This window comes from Desmodus rotundus, chromosome 11, assembly GCF_022682495.2.
Source record: "Desmodus rotundus isolate HL8 chromosome 11, HLdesRot8A.1, whole genome shotgun sequence".
In the NCBI taxonomy this organism is placed as follows: Eukaryota; Metazoa; Chordata; class Mammalia; order Chiroptera; family Phyllostomidae; genus Desmodus; species Desmodus rotundus.
The window spans coordinates 102,451,467-102,478,602 of record NC_071397.1 but is presented as its reverse complement, the minus strand read 5'-3'; the positions used below and the strand labels follow the sequence as shown (position 1 = coordinate 102,478,602).

The 27,136-nt window shown below is 56.0% G+C and overlaps 1 protein-coding gene across 2 annotated transcripts in view; it reads right to left on the bottom strand.

Moving 5' to 3' along the window:
• Window positions 1-27,136, bottom strand: part of SMOC2 (SPARC related modular calcium binding 2) — an 87,460-nt gene that overhangs the window by 48,634 nt on the left and 11,690 nt on the right. For both annotated transcript variants that reach the window (XM_053914331.1, XM_053914332.2), the window contains exons 2-4: window positions 13,778-13,949; window positions 5,706-5,812; window positions 4,524-4,623 (exon numbers count right to left, since the gene is read on the bottom strand). In XM_053914331.1, the coding sequence (XP_053770306.1) occupies window positions 4,524-4,623; window positions 5,706-5,812; window positions 13,778-13,949 (379 nt within the window). The remainder of the gene's footprint in view (window positions 1-4,523; window positions 4,624-5,705; window positions 5,813-13,777; window positions 13,950-27,136) is intronic.

Below are 27,136 nucleotides of genomic sequence, written 5' to 3'. Positions count from 1 at the left end.
CCCAGCTCTTCACCATTCTCCCCCACACGCCCTCCCCATCTGGCAACCATCAAAACACTCTCTGTATCCATGACTCTGTCTCTGTTCTTCTTGTTTGCTTAGTTTGTTTTTTAGGTTCAATTGCTGATAGATATGTATTTTTTGCCAATTTATTGCTCATACTTTTGATCCTCTTTTTCTTAAATAAGTTCCTTTAACATTCATATAGTAATGGTTTGGTGATGATGAACTCCTTTAGTTTTTCTCTTGTCTGGGAAGCTCCTTAACTGCCTTCGATTCTAAGTGACAGCTTTGCTAGGTAGAGCAATCTTGGCTGTAGGTCCCTGCTTTTCATGACTTTGAGTATTTTTCTTGTCAATCCCTTCTAGCTTGTAAAGTTTCTTTTGAGAAATTACCTGACAGTCTTCTGGGAACCCCGCTGTGGGTGAATAACTGCTTTTCTCTTGTTGTTTTTAAGATTCTCTCCGTATCTTTAACATTTGGCATTTAAATTTGATGTGTCTTGGAGTGAGCCTCTTTGCATCCATCTTGTTTGGGATTCTCTGTGCTTCCTGGACTTATATGTCTATTTCCTTCACCAAATTAGGGAAGTTTTCTTTCATTATTTTTTCAAATAGATTTCCAATTTCTTGCTCTCTCTCTCTCTCCTCCTGGCACCCCTGATGCGAACGTTGGACCTCTTGAACTTGTCCCAGAGGATGCTTAAACGATCTTCATTTTTGTGGATTCTTTTTTCTTCTTGTTGTTCTGATTGGTTGTATTTTTTGCTTCCTTATGTTCCAAATCATTGATTTGATTCTCGGCTTCATCCACTCTACTGTTGTTTCCCTGTAAATTGTTCTTTATTTCAATTAGTGTATACTTCGTTTCTGATTGGATCTTTTTTATGCTGCTGAGGTCCTCACTAAGCTCCTTGAGCATCCTTATAACCAGTGTTTTGAACTCTGTATCTGATAGACCACTTATCTCCATTTCGTTTAGCTCTTTTTCTGGAGTTCTGATCTGTTCTTTCATTTGGGCCATGTTTCTTTGTCTCCTCATTTCGGCAGCCTCCCTGTGTTTATGTATTAGGTAGAACTGTTTTGACTCTGTGTCTTGGTAGTGTGGCCTAATGTAGTAGGTGTCCTGTAGGGTCCAGTGGCACAGCTTCCCCATCACCCAAGCTGGGTACTCAGGGTGCGCCCACCGTGTGAGCTGAGTACACCCTCCTGTTGTAGTTGAGTCTTGATTGCTTCTGGCAGGTCAACGGGATTTACCCAGGCTAGTTAGCTGCAGGGACTGGCTGTGGCCACTGACTACCACCCTCCGCCCTCCCTGGAGGATCAGCTGGGCAGGGGCAGGGTGGTGGTGCTCTAATGTGGTCTGTAGCTGCCCACTGGGTGCACTGGCCCTGGGGTTTCCCAGGTGGTGCAAGCCAAGGTCAGCCCCCACCTGCGTTTTGCCAGGGGTGGGGGGGCCACCCTGCCTGAGCTATAAAGCAATCTGAGAAGTCTGATACTTGTGCTGCGCTTGGGGATTTCCAGGTGAAGCCAAGCTGTGAATCTAGGCTGCTAGTTCCAGGCCTGGGGCTCACTGAGGCCAGCTGCTGCTTGTTTGAGAGGATTTAGGAGCCAAGACCAGCTATTCATATGGAGAAGCAGCTTGGGTGGGCCAGTAAATTGGGTGGGGTGGAGACTCTGGGGATCTCCAAGGCAGGTCAAAGAGTGTTAGCCAGGGTGATGAAGTCTTAGACATGGCACCGGTTTGCTGGCTCTGTGGCTCTGTGGGGGGAGAGTTTAGAAAAGGGACAACGGCCTCTGCTCGCCTTGATGTCAGACACTTCAATTTCTCTCTGTGTGTCACTGGTGCCCTTCAAGCTGCCACCCAGGTGCTGGAGCTCAGAGGGAGCGAGTCCAAGTAGGAGAGTTCATGTGTGGGTCAATTAAGAGGAACTGCTTAGGGCTCTACCAGCCTCCTCTACCACGACTCAATCCCTTCTAGATTTTGTAGCCAGAAGTTGTGGGGTCTTACCTTCTGGGCACTGGAACCCTGGGCTAGGGGGTGCCTGGTGTGGGGCTGGGCCTGCTTGCTCCTGAGATATCCCTCCCGAATTTTTACCCATCTCACGTGGGTGAGGGACCAGCTCGCTCCGAGTCTGCTCCCCTCCTACCAGTCTGGATGGGTGTGGTTTCTTTAATTCCATAGTTGTCAGACTTCCCCTCAACTTTATTTCTGATGGTTCTGATTGATGGTTGTTCTGTATTTTGTGATTCTGATGTGGTTGTGCAAAGAGGCGACCCATGTCTGCCTGTGCCGCCATCTTTGAAACCTCTGTTTTTGATTTTCAAGTTTTCCTAGCACAGACTCACATGATAGGGTTCGTACAAACTCCAGGACAAGAGGGACCTATTGAACAGTGACGTGCACCCGGGCTGAATGGACTGGGTGAGCCCCACCGCCGTGCCATGCAGACAGTGGATGGTGCTCGTGAGCCGGGACAAGCGCCAACTCATGCACCAGCAATGGGAGCGGGCACCTGACACGGAGGCCCGGGGGTCTGCAGACGGTGCGTTAGGACAGCTGTGCCGGGCATCACTTCTCACAGTCTTATGCACAGGGACGCCCCCTCACCCACATCTCCGTAGCATCTGTGAGGTTGTGTGTGTGTCTGGGAAGCAGTGGAATTACATTCCACAAGTTATCGTGAGCTCTCTGCCTGTGTGTGCTGTGCATACTCGATCCTCCCAAAACTCACTTAAACTTCGTTTTCACAACTCACCACGACTCTGCAGAGCTTCACACGTGTTCCTAACACAAGCCCCTGCTGTCCAAGCCCAGATATTGGCAGAATAAAAGCATTAATTCGACTGGGATTAATAGAATTTTCCTATAACTCGGAGGGAGTTGTGGAGTCTATTTGTACCAGCAGGTGTGAGAGAAGCCCAGCCACACCCACATGCAGGCCACAGCCAAGAAACTGCACCACAGAAGTGCAAACAAACACACACATCCAGGGTGAGGGGGTCGCCGCCAGTCCGCACTCAGCCTGGAATCTGGAGCCCTCGGTCCCTGGCCCCTCCTGACAGCCTTTCCCACACAGTGAACTAGACCTTCAGGAGAAAGGACAGCACACTCTTTCTTCCAACACCATCACTTGCACCGAAAGATCCAGACAGGCACTGAAAGAACGGGCCATTTCCATACAGTAGGTTGTTTCCCACACCCAGAACCAGAAACAAGACAGGACATGTGGCGGTCTGCGGCAAGAGCAAAGCAGCCCTGGGAGAACGTAGTAAGTTCAGCCCGTCTCGCACACGGGTGTCTAAGCATCTCCGGGGTACCGCTGAGCTTTTCAAACGGGACCACTGAATTTACAGAAACAGGTCCCGGAGCGTCTGGACGGACAGCGTGCCCCGCAGCGGAACGGAGTCCGCACGGAGAGCATCTTTCAGAGCAAGGGACCCACACAGACCAACTTGGCCTGTTAATTTTTTCCTTTTTTTGTTGACTCCATGAGTTTGTAAAAGAATTATTAGGTGCAATGTTAGCTCACTAAAAATATTTTTTCAGCAATTTTTAGGTCGTGGATGACAACATCGTTTTTAAAAATAATATATTTTCAGGCCACATTATGCACGCCCCACAGCTTTCCAGCGATGACCAGTCACTGGAAATATTAGGTTTCCTGTTACCGTTAATTACAGATGTCATCATTCCGGGGCAGTTACGAGTTCTGTCCTGTACGTGGCTCCTGCTATAAACGTCTGAATCGAGAACAGAATTGCTAATTATAACAAGCCTGCCCTCTAAATAGAAAACACGTCTAAAGGCAAAGTCTAAATGCAGACGTTTCGGTGATTTACAAGAAATCAGGCAGGAGCTTTGTGCTTCACCACTGATCTGCAAGGACCTGTGTGGCCAGTTTCTGTGGCCCTCCCCTTGGGGTTTTGATGCTGAGACTGTAACGGTTCCTAACCGACGGTCTGATCGGTCTCCCCAGACAATCAATCAGATGCAAGGCTGCAGCCATTTTCAAACGAAAATGATCCGAACGATTTATAAAGTTTTGGGTAAAATATTAATGGAAAACAGACTACTTTATAGATTATTCTCCTGCCACTATGATTACGTTCAGTGCATCGGGCCCTGATGAGTAATAAAAACAGCACAAACAGGCCATCTGGAAACAGAGCTATGAAGAATGAGCCACTATTTCTTTGCAAAAATATACATACAAAACCAGAAATTTTTGCACTTTTTTTTTTTTTTTTTTTTTGCCAAAGAAAATATTTGGTCCTTTCCACTGCTGACTACAGCCCTTGTACTTATTTCTAAAAACTGAGGCCTGGCATGGTTCAGACCCCAGTCTTCCGCTGGTGAACCGTCTTAAAAACAGAGATTTCGTAATATTTTAGGGTTTGTTCAGTGACACAGACCCCTTCCCATTACTCCTCACAAGCCCGCCAAAGCTGACTTTCTTTCCAGTTACAAGCAAACAGAAGTACGACAATCAGAAAATCACCCACCAGTTGAGCCAGACCTACCGGGGCACCGGGGCGTCTTGTGGGCCACGGCAGTGCCGCTGATGGGCCTCCCGTTGGGCGTGACACACCAGCAGTATCCCGTGTAGCTGTGACACTGGACCTGGAGAAACGAGAGGGCAGACACGGCAGTCAGTACTGGGGGTGCCTTGCTCCCTTCTTCTTGGGGGCCCCGTGCTCCCTCAGTCCTGCCTTTGACCACTCAAGTGAGACAGTGTGGCAACCCGGGCGCAGGATCCAGACGGAAAGCCACCCACAGCCCTTCCTGGACGCTAGCATGCACTGGCCCCGCACGATTGAGCATCTCATCCTTGCTCCCCTGGGATGGAGCCTAAGCCCCCCCTTACAAACGGGGAAACTGAGGCCCCCGGGGGTCAACAGACTGCTCCGGGTTTCCAGTGCACCCAGTGCAGGGCCAAGGAGACCAGACTGGTACCCGGCTCCAGGTGGATGTTCTTTCCATCACCCCCCACAGCTGCCCCACAGGTCCCTCAGGCATCTGTCCTGCCCTGGCCGCCCGCCCTCCACACTCTCCGGAGCTCCAACCTGCCTCCACTGCTCCCTTGCTCGCTCTCCCTTCAAAGGTCAAAAGATTTCTGTGAAACCCCGCCCCACGAGTTCTCATTGTCACGGGTGGCTCACGGCAGCTCCTGAGTTACTTTCCTACTGAAAGCTCTTCCTTAGCTCTGTGTTTCAGGCACCCTTCTCCTCAGTACGGGATGATGGTGGTGACAATGACAGCGTTGCCACCCTGGGGAGAGAGCCTGGGGTCAAGCCCGGAGCCTGCGCATCTGACCAACGTGTCCATGGAGCGGCCTCGGCCTCTGAGGCGAGCTCACGGGGCTCCCGGCCGCCACGGGGCACATGACTTTGAGTGCACGCCTCACTGGCATGAGAATTACAGTAAAGTCAGGCTCTCGGAGGCGAGCCAGGCGAGCACATCCCACAGCCTCGCTGAAGAGGCCATCCCCTTCCGGTTCCCACAGTGACAAAGGTGACCGTGGGGCACTGGAAGGAACCAGCCGCTCTCACTCACGCACCTGCCTGAACTCTGCAGAACTGACTCCACTGCGAGTAGGGCCACTTCCGGGAGTGAGCTGCCTGGCCCCTCCTCCAGCCCCGCCCCCTCCTGCGGCCCCGCCCCCCCATCGCTCCAGCGCGGGACATCCCAGCGGAGCGTCAGACCTGACTGTAGGTGCCGTCGTCGTTGCACTCCGGGATGAACACTTGCTGCAGCTCCTTCCGCGCCTGCTCCTGCGTGTACTTCCTCTCGGCCACACACCTGGACACGTCTGCGGGCAGGAACAGAGCAGAGCCGCGGTGACGCGAGGGAAGCGCACGCGTCAGAGGAGCGTGGGAACCGCGGAGGCCGGGCGAGGACTGGCTCCAGCACCGCACGGTTAGAGGCCTGGTGGCGGGAGGGAAGGTCCCCTCCACACCCGACGCGCTAGGGTGCGGAGCTCAGGGCAGGCGGCCCGCACACAAAAAGGCTGCGGGTTAGATCCCCGGTCAGGGCGCAGGCCCAGGTTATGGGTTCGATCTCCAGCTGGGGTGCGCACGGGAGGCAATCGATCGGTAGATTGGTATTTCTCTCTCACGTCGAAGTTTCTCTTTCTCTCCCTTCCTCTCTCTCTCCCTTCCTCTCTCTCTAAAAATCAGTGGACATGTCCTGGGATGAGGATTAAAGACACGGAGTCTGACAGACGGAAGGGTCCCCTCCCCTGTGGCCCCCCGTTCATTCTGTCCCAGCCTTTCGGGTATTCACACGGAAACCGCCGCGTTCCGGCCGCTCCCGGGGAGAGGCGCTGTGACGCTCAGACCAGCGCGGGCGGAGGGGTCTGAGCGCGATCGGGCGGAAGGAAATAGCGCTCAGAGAACTGTGAGCGAGTCCGCTGCCCGTGTTTCCTCCTAGGGTTCTCACGGTTTCGAGTCTCACACGTCGGGCTTTGCAGAGTGGCAGTCACGAAGCAGTCACGGGACGTGAAGCGCCGCCTGGAACTTAGTCACCGGCGTGGCGGTAGCTCCGTGCGCCACCGTGGATGCCAGGTGGGCACTGGGAACGGTGGGGGACTCGGTGAAGCGTGTGGCTGTCGAACACTAAGCCACACACCTGAAACCCACACAAAATAAAATTCAAAGGAAAATAACATTTCAGCACCTCTGCTCTCCCTCTGGCCCCCAACTGGGCCGCAGCGATCCGTGCGCAGTGAGTGCAGGGCGGCCCGCGGCCTCCGGACAGACGGCGCCCACCTGGCCCCTCCCTGCAGCACAGCGGGGCGGTTGAGCGCCACCTGGACCAGGGAGGGTGCTCGTTCCGACGCCGGTTTCAGACTCGCGGCGGAAGGGTGAGAGGTGTGAGGCCGCGTTAACAAGGGCCACCTCTTCCTGACGCTGGTCCACAAACCTCTCCCAGGAGCCTCGGCCACTGGGGGCAGGCTCGTGCCCTCCGACACCGCCGCAAGCACCGGTTTTCTTTCTCCGAGCCAGCCTACGTGCAGCTCATTTGAATTTTAAAACTTGAAAAGAATGGCTTCCCCGAGTTTTCTTAAGTGTTTCCAGACTTAAATAACAAGTTGTCTAGATCTTCAAGGCCCCGTGGACTCTATGCTTCTTCAAACATGCCCACTGCCCAGCGTCTTCAGTCGGTGACGTGTTGATTGCCTGGTGGTAAAAACTGCTGGCTCGACACGGGGCCATCTGGGCAGCAGCCCCGGCTCCCGGCCGCTGTGATAGCTCGCAGGCGGGGGCCAGGGTCAGCCGTACTGCATGCACACAGACCCTTCTGTGGGGGTGGACGGCCTGGGCGGCTGTGACCCGGGGGCCGGCTCGGCCTGCTAGGGGCCTGCATGCTGGAGACCCCTCCTGGGCTGGGGGCCTCCTGCCCCGACCGACACTGGGCCTGGCCGGCCAGGCCTCAGCGACATGTGGTTTTAATGCGCTCTGTGTTTTTGCTGCGGAGAAATCACTGCTTTGCTGGACTCCAGTCCTCCTTTTTTAGGAGAGCCTGCGGTTTGACTGTCGAAAGGGGAAAGTGATACGCGCCCCAGCTCGCCAGGCCTCCGCAGGCGGGTGGAGGGAGTTACAAATTACGTCCAACGTTTGAACTCTCGTGGAACACGCCAAAAAGCATACATTTTCCAAACCACTCACGGGCCCGCTCCTGGCGTGAACGCCTTCTTTTTAAAGATGCCACTTTTGCCTTTTGCCACCAGCCAGAGAGTTCTCCAACCTGCAGACCTTGCGTTTGGCAGAGCGCTGAATTCCAGGTTTGCATATGACACGAGCTGACTGCTCAATCAGAGGAAGCAAGGAGGATCCGGCAGCAAACACACAGGCCTGTCCCTCGTCCCTCGTCCCTCAGGAACAAGTCCACTGTCACCTGCCCAGTACAAACGCTGTGGCCTCAAGCACCTGCCTGCAGGTCCAGACATCCCGGCTCTGGCACCAGAGTTCACTCTGGAAAAGTCTGGCCAGCAGCCCTCCCAGTCAGTTCTGTCGAAACACCCGAAACACTGGGCGATTGATTCCATGCAAAACCGCAGTCACATGCTGCTTTTGTTTTGTCAGTCATTTCAGAGGGGTAAGCCCACGTGATGTGCCCACGTGATGTGCTCACGTGGCATGCCCACATGCTTCAGCAGGCTGCAGTGGCAGCAGGTGCGCCCGCCCCCCCAGCACCCCGCACCCTGCACAGCACCAGGATACCCTCGGCCTGTGCGGCTGAGCCTGCCACCCACCCGGAACAGCGCCTGAAAGCGCTGCGCAGCTAATGGGCACACCCCGGGGGCTAAATTACTCGCCCCTCTTTACACACATGAAAATATTAAGCCCAGCTTCAAAATTACATTCTTCTCGACTTTGCATTTTCTTCCCACCACTTTCAGAAAGCAGAATAGAAAGGCGCGACGTTCTCCCCTTGCGGCTGTGCTTGGAGGTGACGAGATGCATCCGTACGTCCTCCTACTCCGTGCTCTTGTGAGGAGGAAGCAGGTGCCTGACCGTTGGGGGCCTTGCTGCGGTTTGCTCTGGACACTTGTGTTACCAGAGAGAAAATTAAATCCTCAGAACACAAGCATCCTCATTTTTTTCACTGTGACACAACTACACAAACCACAAAACCCACCATTTTAGCCGTTTTGAAGAGTGTGATTAGTGGCATTTAGTGTGTCCACAACACAGTGTGACCACCACTCTGCCCAGCCCCACCCAGAACACCCTCCCCCAAAGGAAACCCCGGCCCTCCCTGCTGTCCCTCTGCTCTCTGTCCCTCTGCTCTGCCGATTCTGCACATTTCGGATGAATGCAATCATGAGAGGTCGGTGTGGATTCCGTGACCAAATTCCCCAGCACGTTGTCAGGGTCATCCCCATGGCATGGGTCCCCAGCACCCCCCTTCTCTCTGCTGAAAAACGTCCTGTGGTGTGGACGGACCACGGCGCTTTCACATGACAGGCTGCGGGTGGGCACTGCGGCAGTCCCGCCCGGATCTGCTGCGGATCACACTGGGCGCTCACGGCCAAGTCTTTGTCTGAACACCTGCTTTCCAGTCTTCTGCGTCTGAACTAGGAGGGGACTTGCTGGGTGGTGACAACTCTGTGTCCACCTGCAAAGAGACCACCTGACTATTTTCCATAGAAGCTGACCCGTTGCACATTCCTGCCCACCGGACCAGGGCTCCCGTGTACCCACACCCTCACGGAGATTGTTTTCTGTCTCCCCTATTTCCGATCGCTGTGGCCTCCCTGGGTGTGAAGCGGTGCATCACAACTTCTGGGCCCACAGCGGTTTTTAAGCTGTGGTCAATTTATACCTCGTAGAAAAATTCATCTCAACTAAAAATCGAATATTAATACCTTAATTCAATCAAATTATTGATTCAATCTTCTTCTAATCAAAGATTTGAATCACTTTATTAGACCCAAGGAAAACTCTTCGAAGCAAATTTGATCACATATTTCTGGAAATTTTTTGTTCTTATACGAAAGAGCAGGGACTGTAATAAGTAAAGGATTTCTTCATTGTGCTCAGCACAGCAGGACTCACAGCAGGTTTTTAATGTAAAAGTTTTGATCAGTTGTTGGGAAATAACAATGAGTTTAGTAAGCATTCTATGGACCGGTTGTGGATTTTTTCCTGTCTGTGGAAAAATAAAACAGATTCCTGTCCGATGGGATCACAAAGCTCGTTTCCGCATCAAGACACGTGAGCAACAGACGCTGGCCAAATGCGACTCTCACGATAAACCAGAGATGAACAGCGATGTTTTATAGAGGCCACTTCTAACGATGGTTTTCACTTCAACAGGAAGCCAGCACTTTCCCACTTTGCTAAAATCACTTAAAATGGGATTAAGCAGCTGTTGGAAGAGAGAGCTTTGCTGAAGAACCTCGGAGAGCAATGGTTACATCAGAAGGAGGTCAGGAAACAGCAGCCTTCACAGGTCACCCTGAACCCTATATCCCCGAGCCCCAGAGCACTTCCACGGGGCTACCTGTCCGTCATGCGAGAGGATCCTGAGGACATGGACCGAGTTTCCCTTCTCCGCCTGCCTTCATCTCCCATGACAGGCAGCAAACACCAGAGATACCGCGTCACAGGTTCCACGCTGCTAGCAAACTTCTTCTGAGGCAGAAACTCTGGGAGACGTGGAGCTGTTAGGGTCCCCGTGGCCCCCCAGCATACTGCACAGTGACGGGGAGGTGGGACAGTGTTCTGGGCAGAGGGCCCAGGGACTCCGCATCTAGAACAACCGCACTGAAGGGTCACGACTATGAGCCCAGCAGTGAGAACACTGAGGTCAGGACAGCATCCGGGGCGTGGCACCAGTGGGGGAGGCGAAGCGCAGGCCACCGGACAAAGTGTGCTCCTGGTGGTGGCCATGCAGAGGCCACCCTACAAGTGGCATGCCTTCTGTTTCTCCTGGACACAAGGAAAGCAGGCGCCATTGTAGCATTTTACCCGCCCGCGAGGTTGGAGGCCAGACTCCCAGAGAAAGGGGGAATTCTGGGCTGCAACCCTCTGTGGGCATCAGTAAGGGAAACAGTAAGTAAAACATTGTTTCCCTTCTCAGTGCAGACAGACATGCCAGGATCACAGTCACCAGGGCCTGGACCCAGGCCCCACCCACCCGCCCCACAGCAGCCACAGTTGGTCGGCTGGGTGGCTCAACCGTCCCCTACTGTCCCTGACCCTGTCACTTAAGAGCCAGGGGAGAAAGGGAGCTGAGGTGTCATGTGAAGTAAGTGTCACCATCTTAAATGCATGAAGACAGAGACAAGGGCCATAGGAGACCCCTGGGTGCGTGACTGGCGTTGCCAAGTCACGAAGGACACTGTTGGGACAGACTGTGAACTATGGCAAGGCCACACTGAAGAACCCAGCCAGCCCCCCGGCACTCCTGCAGGACACGGTGGGTCACTGACAGCCAGGACGGTCGACGCCTCAAAACGTGTCGTGGCCGAGCGGTCACCGAACGCTTTTTTATGGACTCTCAGTACAAACGAGCCCAGAAGCTTCAGCTCTGCCTGCCGGAAGGAAGGCCCCTGAGCCCAGGGTCCCTGAGAGAGCAGCACCTGGCCCGGCCGCCAGGCACAGGGGCTCCTGTCTTTCCTGAGACCCGTGCCCTCGCTGCCCCTCACCACAGCAGGCGCCCCCTGGAGGCCGTGACCCCAAACAACTGCTCTGACCACTGCTGCCAAGATCTAAGTGGCCTGGCATCTGCAGAGCTGCGGAGAAGGTTCTGCAAGGTGGCCGTGGCACTAGGAAAGTCAGCACTTTGTCAGAGTGGACAGAGCCCACGGTGTTGTGGGTCGGCGACGGTGTCAGGGCTACTGTGCAGTCCCGAGGAGCTGGGCTGAGGAAGCGCCGGCATCTGAGCCACCCTGGGGTTCTGAAAACACATCACAACGGTGACGTTAACAGTGACAACCTCTCATCCGGCCGCCACGACCACATCGCCGACTCCCACCTATCGTGTCCCGCGGTGACAGCTCAGGCGGTCCCTGTGTGAGTGACCATGGCAGCAGCCAGGGGACACTGGCAGCACACAGCGGTGATGATCGGAAAGCGTTTTGAAACGGCACCCCCCCCCTCACACCCTGGCCTGTGTGAGGCTCCAGGAAGCTGCATTCATCACAGGGTCGTTAGACTTTGTTTCCAGAAATTTCAAAATAGTCCCAAGGTCTCCTGGCACTTGACTTTTCTTCTTCTTTTTCCTTTTGGCTTATTTCATGCCAGAAATTCTCTGAAAAGGAAGACAGCCCCAGAGGTCTCAGATCAAAAGGAAACATCGGTGTGTTTGCTGAGCTCTGAAGACACAGACTCCACCGGTTTCTGAGGAAGGGGGAGGAGCGTGTGTCTGCGTGACCACTGCCTCGTGGCTCAGCCAGCGTGATGGCTCTGACACGAAACCCAACAGGGGCCGAGGCTTTTAGGTCGTTCCCACACAGCGTGTCCCACGGGGACAGGCCAGCCGGACTGTCACCCAGCGGGACTGTGACGACGCCCTCGGAGCAGGCGGCTCAGCCTTTGGCACATCTACACTCCAGCACGGGAAAGATCCGGGGAAACGCCGGATGGGTATCTGCGTGACCTGAGTGATGTCACGGGCACGCCAACCCCTCTCCCTCTCCCACACTCAGAAGGAAGCCCCACCCTGCCTGGGCGTGTGGCGGGACTTGCTGGGTCTGTGCCCGAGGAGGACAGAGGGAAGGCACGGCGTCGTCTGAATCTGCCCAGAGCCTCCAGCCTGTTGCCCGGCCTTGCCCTGCCCGCCTGGTCACTGGGAACCATTTCTGCCACACTGGGGCTCGGGCGGGGCAGGGGCCGATGAACACTGACAGTCAGGGACAGCCTGTGTGAGAACGTGTCCCCTACGACGAGGTCCTATTTCTGCTGGGAGCCTAGCACAAGGCTGCTTCTGGGGGTGAGCCCGATTAAGACTGAACCCCCAGCTGTAACGGACTCATGCCCTGCCCCCAAACCCTGCCTGTTAGGGTACACTCAGCCCAGCGACCTTGGAGCCTAACACCTGGCTCATACTCTGGCTATGGCAACTCCAGCATTGGCCGCCCTTGGCAGCTGAAGCAGCAAACACACGTGACTTTGAAGCCTGCAGGTGTCTGCATTCTCTCACTTTAATCCTTTCGATTTAAATTAAATTTGCTTTTGTGAAGCAAGCTCTATTTTCACCTGCTTCTCCCTTATTGCATTTTTTTGTGCTACGAGTTTATGGTGTGAAATTTGTTGGGTGAAGTGAATGAGAATCCCCGCCAGGGGGTTTAGCCTGGATAATTACCCTAGAAAAATTAGGCTGGACCCAAACACATGCAGGCTGACAGAGGTGTCACCAAACAGGACATCTGCATTTAATTCAAACCCGCCCTCCCTGTCTAACCCACCGTTGACCCTGCAGGTGGGCATGGCCGAGGTCCCAGGTAGAAGGCTCTGAGGGCAACCTCAGGAACCTGTGGGACACAGGGCCCTGTGTGGGCTCTGGCCTGGGTCTTGTTAACCCCTCCCAGCTGCTGGAGGCCCGACTGACACGGAGGGCCAACCTGGAAGCTTCCTTGGGGCCTCCCACCTCATGCAATGGGCTCACCCGAAGAACACAGGATGGAAAAAAACAAAACTTAAAACTCAGACTTCACCGGCACCTCGCACCTCTAGTTTTTACAGGCAAGGTCAGCACAAGTGATGGCTTCCAGAAACTTCTCTAAAGGGATTGGCCTACACTTACATTTATTCTGAAACTGCTGCTCATGGCTCAGCATAGACCACCGAGCTGTGTCACCGCACTCACGGCAGGCGGTGACACCCCACTTTCCCCAGGGACGTGTGGGATGTCACGGCACAGGGAGACGGAATTAATGTTACTTTTTCCACCTGGCAGGGATAGATCCCTTCACTCCACGCCTCCTGCGTGGAGCAGGCCAGAGTAGGAGACACCCTGGCCGGACGGCGATGTCACCATCATCTGGGGGCCCAGGCACCCTGGTCCAGGGCACGGTGGAGGTGCGGAGGGGCCAGGGCAGGGGCGCTGGCCTCACATTCCAGCACACACCACTTCCGAGCATGAACCAAGTAAAAAGTGACTCTGCTCTTGAGTCATAGAAATTCTTCTTCCTCACGTGCTCTGGAAAGCATTCACCAACATAAAAATCGTCAGTCCATAAAAGGGCAGCGAATGTGCACATAAAGCCCACGGGCGTGCCTTCAGACACCGGACCGGGCGGCTGGGTGCCTGCGTACAGACTCACCGCGGCAGTTCCCTCGGTACGCAATTTCCAGCTGGGGGTCTTTGCACTTGGCACGCTGGAACTCGCAGCGGGACAGGAAGGTCCTTCCGTCGGACGCGCAGAGAGGTCTCTGAGAGGAGCTCCCGCAGTCCAGGCTGCAGTCTTTGTCTTTATCTTGATCGACTCTCAGGAACTTCGGGAGAAAGGAAAGAAGCCGGATAAATGTAAAGAAACGTTTTCCGCAGCAAACACACGGAGACCGAAGGCCGCTTCCTGTCAGGGGACCACCGCCAGAAACACAGGGAAACCTCTGAAAATGCTTTTTTTTTTTTAAATGTAGACATTTATTGGTTTGAGAAAGAGGAAGAAAGAGAGAGAGAGAGAGAGATAAACACTGGTCAGTTTCCTCCCACACACACCCTGACTGGGGATCGAACCCACAACCTTTTGGTGCCCTGGACGACGCTCCAGCCAACTGAGCCCCGCCCCCGGCCATGGCAAACCTCTGGGAATGCTAAGCGGTCGTCTGTTTCAAAACATCTCGATCACCGACCGATAGCTTCTCCCAGTCAGAGCCTGGGGCTGATCGCCGAGCACTGGAGGGCCTGGGAACAGCCCTCGTGTGCGGGGAGCACTGCGCGCTGTTTCACCTTGCAGTCTGAATAGCAACCAGGAACTTGCCCACGGGGTTGCTAGTTCACTCCGCCTCCGCCCTGCTTTGCCCTCGTCTGGGGAGCTAGGAGTGGCCACCCGGAATCGGGCGGTGGGCTACCCTAAGGAAATGGCCTGAGTCCTCAACATCCCACTCAGAACTAACAGAGTCTCCCGGCGAGGTCTGGGGTCCACCCGCAGCTCCCACTCTGCCCTTCTCAAATCATGGATGGCGCTCCCCACCCACCCAACCCCCCAGCCCAGTCCCCCATCCCACCAGACGGGACAGCGACCATGAAGGCAGGTCTCAGGAAGCTAGGCAGGCTCCATGCGACTGGGCAAACAGAACCCTCTGAGGCTCTGGCCATTGGAATGTCACCAGCCCCACAAAGGTGCCACCGTGACGCATACGGGGCACCAGCAACTCATCGAAAGAAAGTGCAAGCGGGAGAAGCGAGAGTCAGAGCCACGGTCGTCACTGCGTGCTGCCTGCTGGTGGGGCCTGCGTGCGCGTGAACAGGTTCACTTGGCAGGCCTGAGACAGGCCTAGCACTGCTTGGAACGAACAGCCCAGGCCTGAGCCAGAGGGACCCTCGTCCCCTCATTCCTCATCAGTAAGAGAAAAAGGAAATTCTCAGCTTGAAAATATACCAAAGCGCTCCCCTTCCCGGCCCCCAGGAACTGAGGGTCCCTGTTTAAAGTTTACCAAGGGCAGAAGGCCTGGGGGGGGAAGGGCCCCAGGGAGGGGCACTGAGCCAGGAGCCACCTGCAGCAGGAGTCCAGGCGGGCAGGGCCCTCAGAAGCCCCAGCCAGGGGCCCCCTGTGGCCTGGGGCTGTGGCTCCCAGCAGCCCAGCACGTCTGCCTGGGAGACAGAGACGCCGCCCATTGTGCTCATCTCCAGATTTCAGGTGAGAGACACGCCATCAGCGCCCAGAGGTGACAGTTCCCCCTGCAGTGGGGCCCCCGGGCACAGGACAGAGGCCTTCCCAGCGGCTCCAGTCCACACCACATGCTCTCATTTCTCACTGGGTAAAATGATCTGCACTCGTTTTTGCCAAGAGGCAAGTGAAAACAGACCATTGCCTTTTTTGGGGTTGCAAAACTTTGCTCTTTTCCTTAAAAATGGGCAGAGCGAGCACGCAAGCACATTGGGTTGAGCTCGGTCACTGAAGAGTGCGCAGGCCCGACGCCCACTTCAGCCCAGGTCGGTGGTGAGGTCCCGGCTGCGGGGGCGCCTGGCAGCCAGGCAGCCCCTTGGGGTGAGGACACCTGGTGTCTTCCCTCAGGAGGTCCATCCACCCGCTGACCCACACGCCTGTCCTCTGCGGTCCTTACACCACTGCTCACCTCTTCCTCCTGAGCACGGGAGGGCTCGGGGACCTGTTCTCACAGTGCAGCTTTGAGACAGACAGACAGAGGCCAAGACAGAGAGGGAGAGAGGCAGAGGGAGACAGAGGGAGGCAGCAACAACACCGAGCACATGGGAACATGCCACCGGCCCCGGCCCCCCACAGGAGCACCCCATCTTCTATTTTTGATGAAAAGGTGGAATAACCTCAATCCTGCTCGTTTTCTGTGGGAAAGTTGGTCTGCCTGCATTTCCTGACACCCTAAGTGAGGAAATGCAAATGACTTAGGGTAAGACATCTAATTATCACTTTCTCTAAATGGAAAGAGACAGCCTCTACACCTTTAGTACAAAAAAACACACACACACACAAAAAAAACAAAACCTAGCATTCAGGCACTTGGAATTTGACCATAATTCTCGAAAATTCGGTGGTGTGGAACTAACAATGGGACTATTCTTTGTCGGAAATCGGAGAACACACACTCGATGCGTGTTGCTCCCCTCCCTGTTTTTAACAGCAATTAAACTCCGAGGGAGACCCTGAGCAGAGAAAAGGAGCTTCTGACTGGAGGGAGTAAGGCCCTTCGGGGAAAAGGCAGGGCTCCCAGTCTGAAGAATTCTCTCTTTATTGAAGCGGCTCGGTGGAGAGGTTTCAAACCAGTTCCAATCAAAGGCACTTTGCCAAACTCAGGGTGGAATCTGTTGGACCTTGAGCACCACTGTTAACAAAGTAACCAGCTCCGGGAGGCCGCCGCCTCTCAGCTCCTGCTCCCGCCCAGCTCCACTGTTTGCACAGGTGCGCAGAGTGGGAGGGGTAGGGTAGGGGAGCGTCCGTGCCCCCCGGCCCACACGGCAGGTCAGACGCAAGAGGATCGGCACATGATCTAGATTTTGCTTAACGAATGCATGGGTTTAAGCCAGAAAAAGTTGGAACAAAATCAAAACGTTTAAGAAACAGGTTAAAGCGCTCGTCAAACCGAAGCACCGCAGATTTTCCCACCGCCGTGTTGATGGAAGACGTTTTTTTGCTGGTCGTGATGTGGGCCAACATGTGGGCCAACATGTGGTCCCAGGAAACGTTCAGGAAACGCCTCTGAAATGCATCGCTGTGCAGCTGCGCGGTTCACAAAAGCCAGAACCTCTGGGTGCGAGGCCACAGGGCAGCGGGCGCCGCTTCCCAGAGCATCTGCTCAGTCCAGGAGCGAGCGAGGCTCACACGCCAGGGGCGGGGGCACAGGTGCTGCAAGGGCAGCGTGGGTGACGGGGCAACGGGATAACTGGGGGCAGGTGGTCCCAAATGCGAGCCTGTTTTAAAGAATCATTTGTCCATCTTAAGGCCCGAGCTGCTTCAGGTTTCAGGAGCTGTTCTCGACTTCATTAGTAAATGGAGAACCTGACTCTACCACGCAAATGTGGAGATTGTTCCAGAGCCCCTTCCGTGCAGCTTCAAGGCTGGAGTGAAGCACAAATCATCAGGGAGAGTTTCCTCCCAGAGGGGCTACACTGTAGCCATTCACTCACTCATTCACTCATTCATTATTCACTCGTTCATTCATTCATTATTCACTCATTCATTCATTCATTATTCACTCATTCATTTTTCATTCATATTCACTCATTCATTTTCACTCATTCATATTCACTCATTCATATATTAGTCACTCATTCACTCACTCATTCATTATTCACCCATTCACGCATTCACACACTCATTCATTCATTATTCACTCATTCATTTGCTCATTTGCAGAAAGGAATATAAACGAATTTGTATGTTTTTAAGAAAATACCCACTTCAGTATTTTACTATCTTTGCCTCCTTTTTACACTCTCTAAGCATAAAGCTCCCTCTTTCTAGGAAAACTCAAAGTCAGATCCAGCTTGAACTGAACTTACTAAATAACTTTGACTGCTGGCTCTCTGGCAGGCATTTCACAGTCTCCAGGAGTGTGAGGACGCAAAGGAGGGTCTGCCTGGTGCTTTAAATCGAGAGGACAGCAGATCTGGGACCACACATGAGCACTACGTCATCTGGGATCCCGTGGGATCGCCATGTCAAGAAGAGAGAGCAGTTTTTTCCAGAAAGATGCAGGAAGAAAATGAGGGCTCATTGATCAGGGTCGATGGAAGGGGGTGCCTGTCACAGGAGAAGAGGACCCAACAGGTGGGGTGACAGATGTGGGACAGGTGACACAGAGGCTGGGGCAATGTCTCCAAGTGCCATGTACTGGCAGAATTGCACGTCCAGCGTGGGGAACCGAGACAGACTTCTCAGGCCTTAGATGAACCCAGAGAAGCACAGTGGCAACAGCCTGGCTGAGACGCCCAGGCGCACGGCTTCCCCACGCTTCCTGTGGGCAGGTGACACGGGAATGCCTGTTCAGACCCAGGGAGCCAGGAACAGGGGACATCCGGGCCGCTGATGTTCTTCTCTGTATTGACCGTGCTGCCTTGTTGGAACAGACGCAAGTCTCTTTAAAGGTGTTTTACAGACTCCTTACTGGCTTGCGGTCCCCTGACCTGACTTTTCCCAGAGTTCTTGTCATTCTGTCTTGAGGGTCACATTCTGCAGGGGGGGTGGGGTTCCCGGCCCCACAACTGGGGAGGGGCACAAGCTGCCTGTACTTCCTGCTCGCAAACCTCTTCTCCCTGACAGCGTTCCTTCTGACGCGTGTCCCGTCCCTGCCTCCCGCCAGCACTGATTTCAACAATGAAAACACAGACATGTGCCGTCGCTTAGTACTGCTTTAAGTGAAGAAACCTCTGGTTCGTTCATTGTTCCTGATAAATGTTTGTTTAAATTCAGTAAGAACAGTATTACCCTAAAACCCTGCTCAATAGAGCATCACGTGGGCTGTTCCCTTAACGCGAGATTGTCTTCCACAATGAATGTCACCTTGGTCTGCATTCGGTCCTTATTCCTATGGGTCGGAGGCGACTCGTCCGCACAGAGCAGATCCTACAAACACCCCCCATAAGACAGCAGGGTGCAGCCTGTTGTGAGCCAGGCCCCTCCGTCTGAGGGTCTCCCCACGCCCCGGTCACGAACGAGCTCACCAGCGTTCCCACCTCAGGCAGGCCCTCCCTCGGCTACAGTCAGATGCCAGCTTCTCACCCAGGATCCCCCTGAGAACCCAAGAACAGGCCGCATGAATATTTAACAACTTCCATGTTTTCTCAGGCACCAGGTTTACCAGCCAAGACAGGTGGGGGTATGGGAGAACATTCTGGTGGACGCTCAGCTAATTGCTTTAGAGCCCGTGGGGCCCTAAGGCTCACAGGTGGAGACCAGCGTGTTTATCGGGGCGGCCTCAGCGCCCAGCACAGAGGCCGGCCCACGGCTGGTGCTCAGCGCGCATGCGCTGCCTGAGGAGCCGCGGTGACGTGGCGGTGCGGGTCTCACCACGCATCAGGAGGCACACAGCCCGGCAAGTGTCTCGGGGAAGTGATGCGGAGTCGGGCACCATGGACAGCGAGGCCGTAGACACGCGCAACCATCTCCACAGTGACAGCGCAGGAACAACCTGCTCCCGCCCGGCACGCTCAGCGCTGGCTCGCTCTCCCGCCCGCGGACCCCCTGCGGTGCCTCACTCCTGCGCATCCCATCCCAGTGCCTCCAGGAGGTCGTAGGAAACTCCACCCTACGGGGACATCACAAACCAGCATCTGTCCGGAGAGTGAGTCCGGACAAGATGAAGTAGGCAAGGTGAGAAGTGTCTAAAGGTCAAAGGGCACATCAGCCTTGAAAGTCAGGGTCAAGCATTTTCTCATCAGCCCATTCGGGGCACCCACGGGAACCCCCGCAGCCCAGTGCTGGTGGCCTGCGGGTCGTGGACCACCCAGGCAGAGCCCAGCTTCCTGGGTGGGCCGGGAACTCCAGTACGATACCAGGGGCGGGGAGCATGCAGGGCCCCCAGAGTCGTGACGAGCACACAGCGGACCCTGGACGGGTGACCGAGAGAAGCTGCTGGGACTGTGTGTCCAGTGGGGTGCCCACGACGTCGGAGGCCCAACGCTTAGTGTGCAGACGGTATTGCCATTCCGCTGGCTGTGTTGTTCGTTAACCCCTCGTAGCCCACAGCTCAACGGGAAGGCAGACAACAGCCGTTCCCCAGCCTCCCGGGAACCTCGAACGTGCCCGCTGATGGTAGGAGGTTCCCAGAGGCGTTCAGCCAGACTTTCCCCTTAAGGCTCCTGCTCATTGCCAGGCATTTAGAGCAAATTGCACTACAACACCTGGTAGAGAGCAGCAGAGTGACCTGCGAAGCAGGGACACGCTTCCCAAAGCCAAGGCCCCGGAGTCCGTGTTGTAGCCACACCTCGGCGGAGACTGCGTGCCACTAGTGACGTCATTCCCACGGACACGTACCTGAAGGGCCAGAGGTGGGGACGGAGAGACGGAGCCTGCTGGAAACCACGTGTCTGAGATGTCTCGGTCAGGTCGCCCGTCAGCCAGGATGCAGGTGGGAGAGCCCGTGGACTGAGCAGTAGCCGTGAGGTCTCACACACACTTAGGTCAATGTGTACGTTTAACAGTGTGGAAAAAGGTGTCTAAGAACAAACATCACATAAGGTCGGGGCCTCTGACCCCTGAACAGAGGCCAGGCAGAGCGAGCTCCAAGTCTGCGTCCAAACCCCAGGGAGGCCCTCGGAGCATCGGAGACACCACCTACGAATCGCAGGCCAGCCCCACATTCCTCCCTGGGCACATGCCTCGCCCTTCCTGCACTCTCGAAGGGCAACGAGCGGCTAACAAGGGCACCACACTGAGGCGGTCACAGGTCTCCTGGGCGCAGGGCTCTCCCGACAAGTCCGGGCACGAAGCAGGTGCTGAGCGAGGATCTGCCGTGAGAACACGCCCAACGACAGGATGTCCTGGCACAGCCCTCCCGTGTCCGCAGCCAGCAAGGCCCCTGCTCACCCACCACCTCGGGGCTCGCACACTCGCAGCTGGGGTGAGCACAGAGGGTCCTCAAGAAAAGGGGGACCCTCATCTGCCCATATGCATGTCCTCCAAACTCCACCACAACCACCAGCCCGAAGTGGAGAGGACTGGGAAGGAAGCCAGCATCCCTCTCTTGGTGATAAGGAGCACCTTGCGTCCCTGCTCAGGGGGGCTGGGGGCAGCTGCAGAGCACTGTTTGGAAAGAAGCCTAGGAAGTCACACAGAAGAGGAGCTGGGGGTCAGGGGACACGTGCCCCTCCTGTCCCGCTGTCCCAGCTCTGCTGGGGGTCCCTCTCCTCACTGGCACCTGTCCAGCATCATCACTGGTACAAATGGCTCTTCCCCATCACCGTGGGCTACGAATGACACAGATGCTCGACATTATCTAACAGTCTGGGGGTGTTAGGAGGGAGCCAGGCCTGGGATCCTCGGGACAGACTTCTCTAGATTTTCCGAAAGGCAGCCTCACCTCTCCCCACGTGCTCTAAGTTCACAGCCACCATGGCTATGGAAATGCACGAGAACCCTGCCCCACTCCCTGCTGCCAGCGCCTGTGTCCTCTGTCAGGGACGCCTCCTCCCAGCCGGGCCACCCACACCACCCTCTCCCGGTGTGACACAGGCAGAACCAGCCCTTTCCGCTCTCAAACGCACAGTCCAGTGCAGACACCATTAGCCCTGTGAGCTGTTTACACACAAGTTCAGTGACAGTCAATGAAAGTTCAAGTTCGGTTGGTCCGCTGCACCGGCTGCATCTCAGCTCTCAGGAGGCACCTGCGTGGAGCCTGTTGCCCTGGGCAGGTGGGGACCACGGGCCCTCTCCCGGGCTTCATGAACCAGACACTGGAGCTCAGGATGGGATGCTCCTGCACTAGCCCCGATTTAAAGGAACGGTTCCAAAGGAACCTGTGCCGACACACTCCAGGGGTATAGTGCTGATCGCACAACGCTGAGGGGGAAAGTCATGTTTCCAAAACCCTGTCTCGACAGTCACACCTTTCACAACAGAGCGAAGGGAAATGCGTAGGTCAGAGGAGGAAGAACCGGGCGGGCTTTTGCCGAGGGAACGAAGGGGAGGTGGAGGGGCTCCCAAGGTGCTGTGGGGCCGATGGTGCAGAGAGAAGCGGGTGGGGTGAGGGGGCAGTGGGACTGTAGGGACAGGAGAGGCCAGGTGGTGTCCTCGGAGGCCAGAGCCCGCCAGCCCAGGGCAGAGGCGACTGTCCCCGCAGAGCTGAGAGGGGACCCTGAGACAGCCCAGTGAGGAGAAGGGGCCGGGTGCAGGTGGAGGCCCGCGGGCCCGTCCCGGGAGTCAGGGAGCACATGAGCTCAGTGAGGACACAGCCTGTCTGGGCCACTGTCGCAGGGCCATCTCCAAACCGCCACCAACCACGTCCTGTGTCCTTGGGACCCACACGTCTCACCACGCCGCAAACATCTGCGTCACTTCTCGGGAGGTGCTCAGAGCATCCCTGGCACACATGTGACCCGTGTTTTACAGAGAGGGGACACGTTACATAGAGGCACCGTGAGAGTCCAGGTTTTTCGGAGGAAAACTTTGGCACTCTGGAAGCTACCACAGCCTTGCCAATGGCCTCGGTCGAAAACAGTGCTCCGGATCCAATGGCCGCCGGCGTCAGAGACAAAACATCGTGAAAGAGTCCACTGGCCCTCGTCAGGCTCCTGGCGGCCAGCTGCCACCCTGGGGCTGGTGCACAGCACCCCCGGGGGCCACAGCCCAGAAAGGAGGGCGGGTGACCAGGGCGGGGCTGGTCTGTGTGGCGTCCCCGATTCCATGGTTCCCCCAGCAAAACAGAAGCCCCAGCCTGAGGCCCATCCACGTAACAGACACGGGTTCCGTGTGTCCTTAAAAGGCACCCTGGTCAGTAAGCCCTGGAATCTGGGGAAGCAGAACCGGCGCCCCTATGCTGGCAGAGCCGACCTCTCCCTCAATTCCCAGAGGACCTGGGGGTTGGGGGGAAATAAGGCCCTGCTCTTCCTCAGGGTCCCCACACCCTCAGGGCTTGGCTCTGGGACTGGGCTGCTCCAGACCGGCTTCGCCGCCACGCAGGGAAGACCTGAGGCCCCAGGGCTGCCTGGCCCAGAAAAGCGGGGAAGGCCTCCGCAGAGTCAGTCAGAGACTCACATCAGTCCCTGTCTTCCCGACAGTGAGGACGTGTCGAAGGCCATTCCCAGTGTCCCTGTTTATCCAAGGGGGTGGACGAGCTCTTTGACCTGGAAAAGCAGTTCCTGAAATGCTGGCGAGGTTTGCGTTCAGAGGCACAGGAGCGGGAAAAAGAGAGGAGACCTAGCCAGAGTTTTCATCTGTTTACTGAGTGGATTAGCACCCTGCGCCCCTAAAATCCCTGATTGGAGCGGAGACGGGATTAACACAGTGCCTGCCCCCACGTGTCCCGGTTCCTGGCCCCACACCCCGTACTTTGCTGTCTCATAAAGAATAAATTCACCCAGAAGGCCCCGAGGAAAAACTGTTCTTAATAACATCTGGTATAACTATGAACACACTCGCCAAGGCTCAGACCAGTGTGCCTGGAGTAATGTCAAACCCAGCAAACGACGAGGTCTATGCTGGAAGCGGAGACAGCACACTAATTCCAGGCTGCGCGGGGCATCAGAAGGGCCCCCCGGGCAAGGCACTCTGCACGCACCAAATTCGCGGTCGTTGACGTGCAGAAGGCAGGACGCGGCTACTGCATGGAATCAAATTACGTTTTTGAACAGCAATTTCTTTAGGGGTTCAGGTCAAAACATTCTCAAGGGCGAGAACCAAGGAACACAGAACAACGAAGATGGCGGAACACTAGAAAACATCCCAGATGAAATGGTGTTATTTAACTGAAAAAAGAAAATTAGGAAGTATACACTTTTCGGGAGGGGGGGGTATATCCATGTTGTCAACATGCCCGAATAAAGCTAATTTTAACTAGCCAGTGTTTACAACCACACCCAAAACCCAATATTAATATGTCAAACTAACATAACTTTAAACTACGACCTCCAGGGAGACCGAGTCTCACCACAACGGTGTCCGCTCTAAAGATACCGTGGCCTCTCTATTCTGAATGTCGTTCTCAGACCAGGAGTTCTCCCTTGGTTCTGGAAACTCGTCACTTAGTTTAGGGTCTGCACGTCGTCCGTGAACACCTGCCTCCGTCACTGTGCACAGCTGCGCGGCATCTCGCACGAGGTGAGACTGTAGAGCAGCGGGACTTGTTTTTCTGAACAAACCTGTGCCAGTAGACATCAGCATGCAAGCCCGTTGTCCTCTGAAGAGATCACGGCCGAACTCATCTCAACGTGCTGGCAGTTCAGTCTCTACTCAAGTTTGTGACTCTCCTTCGAAACCAGCTTCCCAGCTTGCGAAGGACCGAGGAGAACTCAGCCTCCTGACGTCCTGCTGGTGTCGAAACAGGATTTCCTGCCATTTCTCCCCATTCGACCCCACGAGCCCACGGGAGGGAGCAGGCCTCTCCCTCCCCGGCAGCACGGCAGCCAGTGGGTGGGACACACTGTGCCGTCAGGATCCCGTAGACTACAAAAATATTCTAACGTTTATCAGTGATGGACTCTCCGCAAGGGTCTTGCCAAAACACACACATAAATATCAGGTATTGCGTGTTAAGTTGCCAGTCAATTCTCTGTAACCAGGGCTGTGCCAAACCGGACCTGTCCATCATCAGGTGCTCCCGCCCCTTCCTCTGAGCTGGAACAGACAGAGGTCAAGTGTACCCGGCCCAGTGACTCTTCCTTCCGAGCACAGCACCGCACGGGGCACTGAGCACAGCTGGGGAGCCGAGAAAAGCACTGAGCTGAAACTCCCGGCCTCGAGTGCACTCCTTCCGTCAGGCTCACCTGCCCCGGCACTGGACCCCAGGGGCCTGCGTCCCAGCACCTCACCCCCAGTCCACCCCACAGAGACACCTGCCTGTCTCACAACACCCCGCGTGCTCCGGCTCCCACGACAGGTCGAGCGCCACGCTTCTCGGAGGCTCCCCTAACACCCTGGCACTGCTCGCCACCCCAACCACAGCAACCCTCTTGTCCCGCAGCCACCACCTCCCCCGCCACGGCAGGACACACGGACTGTGCACGGTTCTTTGTCCCTCAGTCCAGCTCCCTGCTGCACTGAAGGTCCACGGCCAGGAATGGTGGCTTCGGCCTCTGACCTCTCTCAGCAGGTGTCCAAGGCACACAGGTGACAGGCCCCGCTTTGCTCCACCCTCCCTTCCCTTCTGGCCCTGGCACACCCACACAGAGAGGAGAGGAGGGCTCGGTAGGTGCCCCACACTTCCAGCCGTTCTTGTCAGGTCTCTGGTAGGACAGAGAAGCGGTAAAAAGGCCGACCGCTCAGACGTGCCAGGGAGAGCGAGCGATCAGTGACGGAGGCCCCTCTAAGTGCACACTTAGTAACTAAGTGCCAGGGGACGAGCCCAAAGTGCTTACTGTCCACACCGAAAAGGAGAATAGGAGAGGTGGGGGGAAGGGCGTGGGCAAGGCCTGTCTGCAAAGTTGACAAGAGCGGATGTGACGACTGGCGGACAGCTGACTGCTGGACTGAAAAGGAAAGTCCTTGTTCAGGATTAGCGTCACGGTGTCTCGTCATCTTCCTGCTGTGGACGTCACTGTCCCCTTCCCTGTCTCATAAACGCCCCCGCCTTTGCCTCCTCAAAAGACACATTTGGGCTCCGGCCCGAATCGGTGGGTCCCACCCAAGCTTTCTCACTGGTCTCTGACGCAGGCCTGTTGCCTCTCCTGCGGGAAGGCCTTTATGGGGTGGGGGGGGCACACAGACAGGAGCGCCTCGCGACGATGTGTGTGCAGCTGGCATCGCTGGGGGGATGGAGTGGTGTTCCCGGCACGCCCGCCTCGCTCCTCTCAGGTGTGTCTGAGCCCCGTGCCGATTTTCCCGACTGGATTACAGGCTGCGTGTGTCCACGTGTCAGAGCGCGAGGCTCCGTGTGGGGAGTGTGCTGCTGAGCAAAGGCTTCGCCTAACGTCCGAGGGCGTCGACGGCACCCGGTAACGTCAGGGTCTCCGTACAGGAAAGCAGCGGAAAACCCAGCCCGACAGCCATAGGAGACGCCTGCGGAGGACTGAACCTCGGCAGGGAGGGGGCCTGCAGGCCGTCCCACCCGTCCCTGTGCCGGGCGTGGGGCGCCAGGTCCTCGAGTCCCTGCAGGGGGGCTCACCCCACCCGGGACGCCGACTGCCACTGTCGTCACTCATGGAGCCTTTGACCCAAGGGACATCCACAAAGACACAGTGCTTCACTGTCTTCAGTTTTAAAAAGGGATGCTACTGTCTAGTAACCTCCTCCCACCAAAATAATAACAAACGGAGACGCCCACGGAAGCTGGGTAGAGAGATCATTGTGCTGAAATCTGGCATTAAATGTCCCTTTAAACAGGGAGCCGGCACTGGGATGCGGCCGGAGGCTGGTGAGGCTGACCCCCACTCGGGGCTGTGCCCCTGCTGCCCGCTTGGGCCTCCCGGGACTGGAGGGACCGGCGGTCCCACAGAGCCCCCTGATGCCCAGGTGTGCGAGGCAAGGGCCCTCTCTCTGACTGCACCTCTCCGACCCCCATGTGGCACCAAGTGAAAAAGATACAAAATTCTCAACATAACAAAGTTCTTACACATCACACGATAAAGTCTAGAGGAGGCCCCCGAGAGCTGAGCACATGTGGTGGGTGGTGCCGACACAGGCTACGTGGTCACTTTTCAAAGCATCTGTTACGTTGTCACATGGCCTCTAGAGTCTATTTCGGGTCCTAGACAGAGAGCCCGTCCGCAGCGCTGCGTGGAGGCTGGACCCCAGCAGCTGGCGTCCCCTGAGGAGTCCAATGGCCCTGCAGGTATAGCGTGTCACACAGGCTAGCTGTCACGCGAGTGTGGCGTGGACGTCTGAGAAACCATCTGGAGCATCGGTCCATCAGAGTGCATTTCATCGTACTTACAATAAATTAAAAGGCATCTTTGAACGGTCCCCAAACAGCTCAGCATTGCGGCGAGAGGACCGTGGATCAGTCAAGATCACAAAGGCCAAACACCCACAGCTTGGGAGGAGATGAGGAGAAACTCCAGCCAACGTCCCCACCCTGACCCGGGGCCCAGCACGCCCTGGGCCCTCCCCTGATAGCAACCAGCTCCTCCATCCCAGCGCCCTTCCTCCGAGGGGTCCGAGTCACTGACGGTCCTCGTCCCAGGCATGACTAATCGGAAGGGCGCACCTCCTAAGGATCTTCTGGGAGAACCTTCCCTCCAGATGCTGCCGGCATCTCCCGTCCAGGTTGTCCTGGGCTGCCCTTCCTGTCTGACCCAGATCCTCGTCCACGAACCCAGGGGACTCTGTGACCCCGACCAGAAAGAGCCTGGGAAACGCTCCACAGCCACTGAGCCGTGAGCTCCTCCCTTG